General features: G+C 40.9%; 1 protein-coding gene across 1 annotated transcript in view; it reads left to right on the top strand.

Annotated features, from left to right (window-relative positions):
• The first annotated feature begins 297 nt into the window (after positions 1-297).
• The window catches only part of LOC144090217 (GDNF family receptor alpha-4-like), a 132,338-nt gene continuing 119,493 nt past the window's right edge, over positions 298-13,142 (top strand). Inside the window, exon 1 of the mRNA XM_077621577.1 lies at positions 298-604. Within this exon, the coding sequence (XP_077477703.1) occupies positions 550-604 (55 nt within the window). The 5' untranslated portion in view covers positions 298-549. The remainder of the gene's footprint in view (positions 605-13,142) is intronic.

The following is a 13,142-nucleotide window of genomic DNA, read 5'->3' on the forward strand; positions in this document are numbered from 1 at the left end:
AAGGCTAGTCTGTAACCTTTGTGTGAAATCCTTATTTTGCGATCCTGACCTGAACTCTGGTTTGACAATATTGTCTCATTTAGTTTTTTATTTTATTTTAAACAAAGTACCTCATCCCCCCATGCACCTTGTCCAGTGTTCCCATTTTATGAAGCTATCAAACAGAAATAGCCTATCGATTCCACCCAGATTGCATTGTGCGCCCAACCCGGTCCAGCCAGCAATGCTCTTACCGCGGAGCGTGTGCGCCAAGGTGGAAGCGTGCACGCGCGTCCCTCACTCTGGAAGCGCGCACAGGCGCGCGCCTTCTAGTGAATCATCCGCAGTTTCTACGCGGAGACGCGTGCGCAAGGAGACATTTCTATGGATGCTGGAGAAAAGCACTTAACAACCAGCGCACTTTTTTAGGGGAGGGGGGCATTTTGTCCAAAGTTTGTTGACGTCCCGACCATGCTCCCCTCCTTCACCGCTGCCGTACTCCCGCCGCTGTGTGGATTTACCTCCTCTGCCTCTTTTTAGCTTCATACCGCGCCGCGCGTGCAGACCATCATGGACCCCCTCGTTGTCATCATCGGACCCCTGCAGCTTCTCGTTGCCTTGCTCGGTAAGTTGGCGGGAAAATCAGTGGGAAATGTCACGTGTGTCGCCGTTTACAAGTTGAGCGCTGGGAGTGCAGATGTCCCCCACCGTGAATACCCAGCCACCCCCCCACGGCCCCCAAAAAAGTGCGCGACTGTCTTGTTAAAAGTGAGAGACACAATAAACGCGTTGGTTGCTATTTAAAAAAAAAGTGAGGAATTCAGGGACAAATAAAACTGAGCACATAAGCAACAGGAGGAGTTGAACCATTTTCATTGCCATTGACAGCGATAGACGTCCAATCCATTTGGACTGGGATCGACTGGCATTTGATATCTGGGATCTCTACTGCTCTGAATGGATTCGACGTCTATAATGGTCAATGGTTGCCGATGAGTAGAAATAGGGGCTAAGTTGCTCTCTTCATGTGCTGTGCAAATCATTCACATTGATTGCTTAGCTATTCTTTCAAATATTCTTTTAACATGTAAGGGAAAATTCAGTAGATGTTTTTATTATTTTGTATTTTTAAATAATACGTATAAAGAATCAATAATCGATTTTTATCACCATTTTTTAATGTGTTTTTGAGTTTTACTTATATTCTTATTCTATAAAAACACACTATTTTACTGGTCTTCCATACCGCGCATCCTCGTAAGATTGCAGGGGTGGTATGTACGTCCACCGTGATTACTTTGTCAGCCATTTGTGCAGTGGTAACGAACATCCTTTTTTTCCACGAAGTTTTATTTTGTATAAGTGGTCAACTTTCTTTCCAGCAAGGTGGTATTGTGTCAATGTCGTGCGGGCCATTCAGGCCGTCCGTAAAAAAATTACTGCGTCAAGTCTATGCAAGCGGGGAAATTTGTCAGATTGTTTAGTATGCTTGAGAATACATACAACGCCGGGAAGGCAGCAAATCTTGTTGTAGCTCTATGCAATGTAATGTAGCCTTTAGGTGGATGTTATAAAAATTGAAATACATCTGAAAAACATATTTTAAAAATGTGAAGAATATTTAATTTTCTCTATGGTTAAAATAAACATTAAAAAAATAAGAAATTTGATTATTGGTGGCCAGGTGGATGAGTGGTTAGCGCATTGGCCTCACAGATCTGGGGTCCTGGGTTTGATCCCAGGTCGGTCCTCCTGTGTGGAGTTTGCATGTACTCACTGGGCTTGTGTGGGATTTCTCTGGGTGCTCTGGTTTCCTCCCAGATTCCAAAAACATGCATGGCTAGCCATCAATTAAGGATGTCCCTGCCTCATGCCCAAAGTCAGCTGAGGTAGGCTACTGCACCACCCACAGTTCAGAAAATGAATGAATGAAATAAAACATTTATTTTCTATCCATGATTTAAAAAAAAGGGACATGTTACTGCCTCTGCCTCACAGTTCTGAGATTGAGGGTTCCATCCCAGATTTGGACCTCCCTGTGTGGAGTTTGCATGCTCTTCATGGCCTTCCGGGTACTTTGCTTTCCTCCCACAATCCCAAAACATGGATGGTAGGCCTGTGGGAGACTACATTGCCTCGAGGTATGAGTGTAAATGGTTATCCGTCTTCTTGTGCCCTGCCGACTAGCCACCAATTCATGGTGTTCCCTGCCGTGGCCCGCAGTCAGCTGGGATAGGCTCTAACACCCGATCCTTGTGAGGATAAGCGGTATGGATAATGAATGAATGCATAAATTCACACTTTGGCTGCCATTGACAGAAGAGGCTCATGATTGGATACCGATCATCGTCACTGAAAGAGGTAATCCTAGGAAAATTGCATTATTCCTTTGGTTAAACAATCTGTTCCTAATCTTTCACTCTAGTTTACTTTTGTTTGACAAACTTTTGACATAGGTTGCATTGCAGTTTATATTTTCTTTGGAGATCCATTGTCTGCTAACTAGGACTTCTACACTTTAATTCAATTAAATGAATCCAGAACTCTTTTCATATTTGATGATTCTTTTTAGAGAATTTGTTGATCTAATAATTCAGTGTTTCCCAAACGTTTTTGAGCTGCGGCACACTTTTTGCATTGAAAAAATCTCAAGGCACACCACAATCTGAAAATCTTCTAATTTAAAACTATGTCGCCTATATTAACATTATAAAGTATCTAACATCATCAAAGTCTGCAGAGCCCGAACAGCTTTCAGTTCGACTGATGTTAAAATAATCAATGCAACGTTTTTTAACCTTATTTAGATTTTTGACTTTTTCTCCCAATATTACCCAAAATGTAATGTACTCACGAAGACTTTATGTCGCCAAAAGTTGATGCCCCTGAAACCAAACAACTTCCGATCCACGTACCATAAAAACAGGAAAATAACTTAAATCTCGTAATATTACGACTTTTTTCCTCCCAATATTACTTCAACCGACCTAACATTACGAGAAGAGCCATTTTGTGCTCACACAGATTTAACGTCGATAAAAGTTGAAGCCCGGAAAAACAAAGAGCGTCCGTTTTATTTACATACTTTTACATAAAAATAAGCAACAAAATGACTTAATCTCATCATATTACGGTTTAAATCTTGTTATAGTACAATCAAAGATTTCATATTTCAATTTTAACCTCGTAATTGTTCGATTTTAATCTCTTAATATTTCGATTTTAATCTCTTAATATTTCGATTTTAATCTCTTAATATTTCGATTTTAATCTCTTAATATTTCGATTTTAATCTCTTAATATTTCGATTTTAATCTCTTAATATTTCGATTTCTCTCTTGGATTATTACGATGTAATTTCCCGCGGCACACCTGAGCATCGCGGTACACTGGTTGGGAAACACTGTAATAATTGTCCAAATCCTATTAACAGGAATTATTCTCTTATTTAATTTCCATTTGCCACATTAAGGTGTGGAGGTCCACTCACCTGACTTCGGTGCGGGCAGGCGGTGGTTTGATTCCCGCTGGTGGTGGTATGATTGTGAGTGTGAATGGTTGTCTGTCTCTCTGTCTGCCCAACCGCTGAATGGCAACCAATCTAATGTGTAGTCTGCCTTTCTCCCGAAATCGGCTGGGATAGGCTTCGGCAACCACTTGCAACACTTACGGTTATGATGCCCAGTATAGAAACTGAATGATAATTTCAATTTTTCAGTTAATTTATTTTTCACTCATCTAAAAAAAACTTTGAAAAATAAGAACAAAGCGTTGCTGTCTGTCTACTGGATGAGCAACAAGAAATCCTGGATCACGAAATCCCTCACAAAGGACTGGTTCTTAAACTGTCTCGTCCCGAACGCGATTTTTTTATGTTGCGAAACGTCACCTCTGTGCACCTTCAACAGGAGACATGGTAAATGTAATGGTATCGGCCTGACAAATGGAAATTCAGACATATACATTTTTATTCCTAAATGTTTATTACATTTAATCTGAATGCAGGGGTTCTAGCCCATACGTACTTGCCAGGACTCTTCAGTCTGGTCTAAAATGGAATTGGGGGTCTGTTTGAGTCTGTATCCGTTTTTGCTACAGCAACCAAAATGGCGCCGTTCAAGTGGCAGCCGGTGGCGGTAGCTCCGTCCACTCTTGCTCGTTTTGTGTTTTTGCTGCTTTTCTGTCTTAATGATTTGATCTGGTGATTCTTAATGATTCCATTTACTTTGATTTGCTTTGTACTTTTTGCTTTTGCTTTGTCATCCTGCGTTGTTTTTGTTAATATTGCAACCTTTATTTTCCTTTCGATGAGGCGTGCACAAACTTTCTTTCTGACCAGACTGCTCTTTTCTCTCTTTTTTTTTTAACAAATAGAGGTGCATTTCGGGTCACCACGGAAATCCCAGTTTCGCAAACTACTTTAATTGCATTGTGAAAACACAAATCACTATGTCCCATATAAGGCTGGCTGCGTACTGTGAGTATGCTGCCTTTCCAAATGTTGACATATCGCTGTTCCTCATCCACCCGACTCAGCTGTTCCTCATCCACCCGACTCAGCTGTTCCTCCTCTAACCATGAGTCGCCGTAACCTAGCACAGAAACGTATTCATGTAAGTCTGTGGGGCTCTTACATATATGTGTTTTCTTGATCTTTTCCGAGCTTTAGGACACTTGGATATTGGCTTTTATCCCACGTTTTAGACAAAACTTGTGCAGCCTTTTCAATCTCTCCCTCCTCCTTGAAAGGCGAAAATTCGTGATACTCATAATAAATAAATGCTAATGTCCTTGGGACTTATTTTTTTTAGCCGCCGTGTTGCGTTCCTGTGCCTCTGCATTTAGCTGTCGTGGATGTCATGCGTCCTCTTTTGTCTTTTTCCTTCCGCCCCCGGTCCACAAAGAAATAGGAATAGCTTTACAGACCCACGATGAAGAAAAGGAAAAGGTTTGGGACCGCTGCTCTAATCCAACTTGGTGGACTTCCTTTGTGCTTTCAGACATACGATGGTTCATTAGACTTGTTTGGGGCTCTAGTCATCATAGTTAAGCCTACAGAATTTCACATTAATCAGTACAGTGGTACCTCGACCTACATGGTATGACGAAAATTTTGATCGAATAATTTGCCCGCGATACGATCAAAATTTCGAGATGCGACCAAGCCAGGTGGCTAAGACATGAGAGGCTGTTTATCATTGTAGCGCACTGTCTTTTTTTGCCGCATCTCTTTCGTCTAAACAGACATCTACGAGCACTGAACGATTTATTCAGACGAGTTTCGACCAGGAAACGCACAACGCGCATGCGCGGGCAAAAAGAGGGCTTTCTGGGTAATGAAGTATACTCACGAACACAACACCGCCCAATTTTAGTCATATTAAACACATTTTATTACTATTAAACCACTAGTTATGTGTTACTTTGTTAATAGATGGCAAATTAGAAGAAATAAAACATTTTTTCCAATCCAATATTCTTTTTTTGGTGTTTTTTCTGAGGGTTGGAACGAATTAACGCCCCCACCCCTCTCTCTGTCCGTCTCTCTCTCTTCCCCCTTCGAAATGCGTCTAATTTTACTTTTATTAAACACATTTTATTACTATTAAACCACTAGTTATGTGTTACTTTGTTAATAGATGGCGAATTAGAAGAAATAAAAAAAAAAATCCAATCCAATATCCGGTTTTTGGTGTTTTTTCAGAGGGTTGGAACAAATTAATTTGTTTTTATTTCATTTCAATGGGAAACGTCCGCTCGAGTTATGAAAAGCTCGACATACGATCTCAGTCCCGGAACGGATTAAGATCGTATGTCGAGGTACAAATGTAATAGGCTGATTTTGGGACTTCGTTTTGAAAACATTTTAATGACTGCCATAAAATGAGTAAGATGACCCTAAAATTGGGCCATTAAATAAAAGTGAAGAATTTACTGTGTGTTTTCATGCAACATGGGACTTTTGGCTCTATCCATCATGGCAAGGCCTATCAAATTTCTAGCTGATTGAAAATGATTTTGGGGCTGAAATTTCTAAACATTCTAATGACTGCTGGAAAATGAATAAAGTAGATTATAAATGTATACATTATGTTTGTTTTCAGAGATAGTTTCTTAAGACTCTATTCATCTTAGACAAGGCCACCAAATTTCACAGTAAAACTGGCTTTGGGGTCGGAATTTTCATTGTAATGACTGACGAAAAATAACAATTGGATTGTTAAATGCACTCCTTAAACATTTAATCACTGTTAGCTCTCCCAAAATAGGAGGATTGGATGCCTATCACCATCAATGACAGCCAATGATAATTTGCAGATGTTAAATTGTGCTCAAGTCGCCTCGTGGTATAGACGTTTACTCGCCTGACTTTGGTGTGGGCAGGTGCGGGTTCGGTTCCCGCTAGTGGCGGTATGAATGTGAGTGCAGATGGTCAATTGTCTTCCTGTGTGTCCTATGGCTGACAGATGAGCAGTCTAGGGTGTAGTCTGCCTTTTGCCCAAGTCAACGGGGTTAGGCTCCAGCAACCCCCATCAAGCCTTTCGAGGATGCACGGTATGGAAGATGAAGGAATGAATGAATGTTGTGCTCAATGTCAAAAACGCTCATTTTTAGAGAAACTCTGCTTCATCTGCCACCATTAATGGAATCCAATAAGTTAATAGACAAATCCTTGACATTTAAAGCTTATTTGTGACTGACTGGCTCGAACGTTGCACGTCTTCCCTATCTCCTCCAGGCAAAGTAACTCTTTTTGTAAAGAAAAAAGAACAGCAACAATTACATGCAAAGTGGTGGCCCACAATAGAGATAAACACGCTCGGCAGTGCAAGTGAATCAAAGTGCACCGAGGACGACGACGGAGGATTTTTCCCACTCTTTCCCCCCACTGCTTATTATGTTAAAACCCTGTCATTTTCCACCGGCTTTTATCCGAGGACAATTATGTAGATGGGTGAACGAGGCTGCCCTCGCCAAAGGATACGGCATTTACTGAGCCGAACGTTCAACTTTGTCGTCAAAAGGCTGCCAATGGAGCACGCACGCACACACAAACCAGGGCTCTTTGAAGGAAGCAAGCTGACGACGTTTCAAGGTCCTTGGTCCATGTTGACTTTTCGCTTCCACTGTCTCATAGCAACAAGTCTAAAAAAGTATAGCAATAAAAGCTGGTAGTGTGCCACCGCATTTTAAGTGTACATTGGGGTCTCTGAGTGGGAAAAAAATCTTTCATAATCTAAAGAAGATGATCATCTGAAAAGGTATATTTCCCGTCTTGAATGGTTAGCACGTTGGCCTCACAGCTCTGGGGGCATGGGTTCAAATCCAGGTCGGTCCACCTGTGTGGAGTTTGCATGTTCTCCGCGGGCCTTTCTCCGGGTACTCCGGTTTCCTCCCACATTCCAAAAACATGCATGGTAGGCTGATTGGACACTCTAAATTGCCCCTAGGTATGAGTGTGAGATTGAATGGTTTTCAGTCTCCTCGTGTCCTGTGATCAGCTGGCCACCGATTCAGGGTATCCTCTCCTTCTGGACCAAAGTCAGCTGGGATAGGCTTCAGCACCCCCTGCAACCCAAATGAATGAATGACCTTAAATACTCTAAAATCTACTGAATTACTCCAAAGAGACCCAAACAAAAATCCACTGAAATACTCCTCAAAGTATCTATAATACTTTTGAATGGAAAAACCTCTTTATAATTGTCTCCAACCTACTGGAGTAGCTAATTGCTTAAATATTGAAATACCCCCAGAGTAAATATAATACTCAAATGTAACCTAAATTTATTCTATTTGAATATTACTTTCATTTTTATTTGTAAAAATCCCATTTATTTCCAAAGTCTCATTTACAAGGGAGAAGCAGCGTCAAAGAAGTACAATGAATTTAAAATTAAAATAATCACAAAACATATTTAAAGGAAACCAATTAAAGTCTTGAATACTACACAAATTTTTGAAGCGGGATCAGATTGGAAAACCACTGAAGCTGCTTCCTGGTTGAGGGAACAGAATATTAGAAGGTATTCATACTAATGTCTGTGCAAAGTAAGGGGATGATGATATAGTAGCCCAGAGATTGAAGGCAAATATTAGACGCTGAGTGTAACACATAAAAAGTCCAATAAAAACAAATGGGAAAACAAGAATGGATTCATAAAGAAAGATACACCAACGTATTGCGCTCCTGGAACATAGTAAATAAAACATTTTTAAATGTCAAATGGCATAAAGTGATGTGGTTAACAGTGGTTTACAATTAGTAATGACTTTCAGAGCACCATGATAAACAGCTGTAGCGAATGAATTTCAGCATTCCTGTAAACAACAGCACTGTAATCCAGGAGAGACCAGGAAATGGCAACAAATTACTTCCTGGCACCAACGGCAAAACTGCACATATTCCTAAAGAATCTTAGTTTTATCATCAATTGCCACAAGATCCGTTGGATATGAAGTTTAAGAGAACCATTAACCTCTATGACAACGCCGTAGTATTTAAAGTTTGCTACAAACTCAATAGGAGTACCCTGAGCTGTCCAAATAGATGTAATAGTAGCAGGCATCTTCCGTTTGTTGAAAAAAGCTTTGTCAGCATTTGATAGAAGTCGAAGGTTATGTAGAAGTGACTGAATTTACCAAATGCGGACCGGTGAATCAAAATATAACATAAACAAATTTAAATGAACTTGGATTACGATGCAGACACACTCAAAAATAAATTTAATCTAACCCCGAATTTAATCTAACTCAGTCCCGGAACGCATTAAGCTCGTATCTCGAGGTACCACTGTATATAAAAATGTCTGTTTTTTAAGAAAAACATGTATCCAATACCTTATTTACAATAAAGTATTTTTAGCATGCATAGCACCCACAAGCGAGTATTTGCTGCCAAACCCTTCCAGTCAAAATGGATTCTATGTCGATTGTCGTAAAGGGCAGCTAAATGGTTAACAAAGGAACAAAAAAAATGAGGTGTTCAAAGTGGCTCCAAATCTATTTTAGTGGTTTTTAGGTCAGGCCGCGTAAAAAAGCAAGGCGAAATGTCCTAAAACAGACCTTGAACACGCTGCAGGAAGATATGCAATCGGATCTACTCAATGTACAAATGAGTACATCCGTATTACTGCAAAACCAACAGAGTGTGACAGAGATGGCCCAAATTCACAGATCAAACCACCAATTTGTGTTTCCTTTTACATATAAAATAGTGGAGGTGTATAAAAGACAAAAAAGCTATGTGGAAGTAGTAGTAGAACAGTTGCCATCCTACTTGAGAATCCAGGACATGTGCAGGTTTGCTTCTACCCCCAAAAGCCATTCCTTGTCCTTTCGTACGCTGAAATGTGTCGAGACTTAACTCCTCACTCGTTGTCATTTCTGCTATAAATCCTATTGGGTATGTGCGCCTTTTGATGTTTTGCTTTCCTTTCCTGGCATCCAGCTCTGAGATGAATGTTATTCTTCCACAACACCCCCCCCCCCCCTTTTTTTCTTCCAAATCTCTTATACCATATACTCCCAACAGAGTGAGACATTCATTGGTTATTACAGCGATAGATGTCAAATCCATTTGAACTAGGTAATTGGCATTGAATTATCACGTTTCAGTGCAATACATCATATTTTTCTAGAGGGATTAGCTCCTCCCAGTATCTAGTATTACTGTGATATTTCTTCACTTAGCGGCTTCAACTTTCGCGGATTCACTACATTGCAGATTTTTTTTTCAGGAAAAAAAAGTGTGGCTATTTGGGTTGATTCCCGCAGACTACTGTCGTGTTGCTCATGTTTGTCAATTTCACTTTGCCCTCAAAATATGATTGGTTTTGATCCTGCCTCAGCCGACTATTATCAGTGAGGGATGTGTTTGAGGAGAAAATGTGGCAACATTTACAGTGTTATGTTTTTCCACCTACACATTTTTTGAGAGACAGAATGGTGGGAGTTTGGGCCTTTTCCATTCTGGTTTGATGTGAGCGGACAGGAAATAATGTAAGGGGTTTCAATTGATGCGTGGATTTTCTGCTTTCGGAGGTATCAGAAGCATGCTGACCTATTTTAAACAGCATGTTAAGGACAATTTTTTCCCTCTATTGCAAGTCTTAATGGAAGGAAAGGATAATGAATAACGAAGCAATAGTCCGCCATTTTAACACATCTGTCAAAATAATTTTCTCCTATTGATGCTAATTCAGATACCAGGAAATTTATTGATGAACTTCTTTTTCATTCATTTTACGTACCGCGGTTATTCTCACAAGGGTTGTAGGGGTGCTGGAGCCTATTCCAGCCAACTATTGGCACCAGGCAGTGGACACTCTGAATTGGTGGGCATCCAATTGCATGGCACAAACAGAAAGACAAACATTCATGCTCACACTCATACCTAGGAGCAGTTTAGAGTGTTCAACCAGCCTGCCATGCATGTTTTTGGGATGTGGGCAGAAACTGAAGGAAGTACCTGGAGAAAACCCATACAAGCCTGGGAAGAACCTGCAAACGCCACAATGAAAGGTCCGGACCTGGGATTGAACCTTCCATCCCAGAGATCCGGACCTGGGATTGAACCTTTCATCCCAGAGATTCTATTATTTAATTAGTAAAATAGTAACCATTTGTGATCATGGGACTTTCACCCTTAATCTTAACACATACGGAAAAAAACAACGTTGAGATAAGGTGCCAAAACAGCCTTTTCTAACCAATACTACCTCAAATGCTGAAAATGTGCAGGTTTATTTCCATATTCTTTTATATAGAACAGTTAGACTTATAAATGTAAGAGAGTTGGAGCACAACTTCCATTTTATCGTAGTTTCTACTCCAGATGCCAGGAAATTGGGAGATGAGTTTGAAGACTTTTCACAAAGTCAACATGAAATGCGCAACATGACAGCTGCGACATTTTCAGGTCAACTAAATCCTAATCTTTACCTTTCACAGGAAACAAATTTAAATGGCGTCCGACAAGGAAATACTTTGGGTCTGATTACGTTCTGATGAGGGGCATTCCGGTCCCAATACTTTGTCTCCATCTTTAACGTATCACTTCCACACGATCTAATGCGATACGGCGGTTTCTCAGTTTCTCCATTTAAGCCTTTACTAAGACAGGTTTGGGGGGTACGACCCTTTCTTATTTGCGGCAGTAGGATCAGCTGCATTTTGGCTAAGCCCCTTTCTAAATCCTCGCCACTGAGCTCTTTTTGTTCCAGCCGCACGCTTCTTCCTGAGCTCCAATTCAAAGGCGCAAAACGAGCATTACTGGCATGCAGACAGTGGCAACGGAGTCAAGCGGTGTGCGACACCTGAACTTTCTTCTTCTTGGTCTTATTTGACATTCAATTCATAAATGAAGCTGGCAACAAGATACGCACATTAGCCCATTGTTGCTAATAAGGCTTAGCCAAATGCAAAACGCATTTTAACACAATTGTGGGAGTTGAAAAGTCCAATTAAAATCACCGTGCGCGCCACCTTCATCTTCTTCAACAGCTGCTCGTTGACGTGCGGGTCAATGCACTGACCAACGATGGCAGAATCTTGCTTACGCCGAAGCTTGATGTTCTTATCGACAGAAACACCTCATTTGGCTTATACGCGCCTTCGTTAACAGCCAATTAATGGTTAAATTTAAAAGAGGAAAATAAACTATATTATTATTCTAGGCTTTACATTTTAGCAACAAGAACTGTGTGCACAAATGTCAGACTATGAATATTATATACTGCCTGTTGATGTAGAGCAGGGGTGACCGAGTCCAGTCCTCGAGAGCCCCTATCTACTCTGTTTTCCATATCTGCCACTTCTACCACACCTGAATCAAATGATCAACTCATCAGCAAGCTGTCCAGAAGCTTCATACCGATTACGATTGTTTGATTCAGGTGTGTTGGTAGAGGAAGCAATGGAAAAAAACTGGATAGGGGCTCTCGAGGACCGGACTTGGTCACCCCTGGTGTAGAGCACAGGTGTCAAAGGTTTTCCTACCGACCAATGAAGGCGACACCTTAGCCCCAATCTGTGCTCTTTCAACTGTAATTAGTTGATTTCAGGAAGGTGCTGCTTGTTTCAGAAGAAACTTCATTGGTTAAACTCTGTGCTGTTTTATTTGGAAGGAAAACCTGCACCCACTTGGCAGTTTGTGGTTCACTCGCCTGACTTTTGGTGTGGGCAGGCGTGGGCACAATTCTTGCTGGTGGTGGTATGATTGTGAGCGCTGATCGTTTTTCTCTCTGTGTGCCGTATGGCTGACTAATGACCAGTCTAGGGTGTAGTCGGCATTTCGCCCAAAGTCAGCTGGGATACGCTCCGACAACCCCCGCAACCCTTGGGAGAATGCGTAGTATGGAAGATGAATGAATGAATATTATTATCAATCTGCTTTCAAGAACTGTATGTTCTTTCCTTTTATGTATTTTTTGATAAAATAATTAAGAACAAAGTGGTGGAATAGTGGTTAGCACATCGGGCTCACAGTTCTGGGGTCGAAAGTTGAAGCCCAGGTCGGTCCACACTGTCGCATTTTCAGGTTTTCCCCAGGTTTGCGTGGGTTTTTCTTCCTCCCACAGCCCAAAAACATGCATGGTACACTGGTTGAGCACTATAAATTGCCCATAGGTATGAATGTGAGCATGAATGGTTGTCATGTCTCCCTGTGTCCTACAATTTTGCTGGCCACCAAGTCAGTGTGTCCCCTGCCTGGTACCCATTGTTTGATGGGACACTTGTGACGATAAGCGGTCCAAAAAATGAATAACGAATAACATTTACTTTGTTTTTTCTTTACAGTGTCTCTGTGTTTTAACTGAAAACATGACTTTGAGTTCTACATTAGAACTTGAAAATACTAAACCTATCTAAAATTGATTGATTTATTTGCACTAGAGAAGTACATTTGTTGTTGGTTCCATGTGGTTTGTAGTTGTACTGTATTTTCACGACTATATGGCGCATCGCATTTAAAGGCGCAGTGTCAGTAACGAGTGCTATTTCTGTGTTTGACACACACACAGGACGCACCGGTTTTAAAGACGCAGCCAGGCATGGCAAAACATACACCAGCTTAAACATACGGACACACGCTAAAAACACGTTTTTAAAAAGGCAACGGAAGCAAAACTGAGTTCGGTTGTACTTTATTTAGCCATTTT

The sequence above is a fragment of the Stigmatopora argus genome, chromosome 15 (genome assembly GCF_051989625.1).
Source record: "Stigmatopora argus isolate UIUO_Sarg chromosome 15, RoL_Sarg_1.0, whole genome shotgun sequence".
Classification (NCBI taxonomy): Eukaryota; Metazoa; Chordata; class Actinopteri; order Syngnathiformes; family Syngnathidae; genus Stigmatopora; species Stigmatopora argus.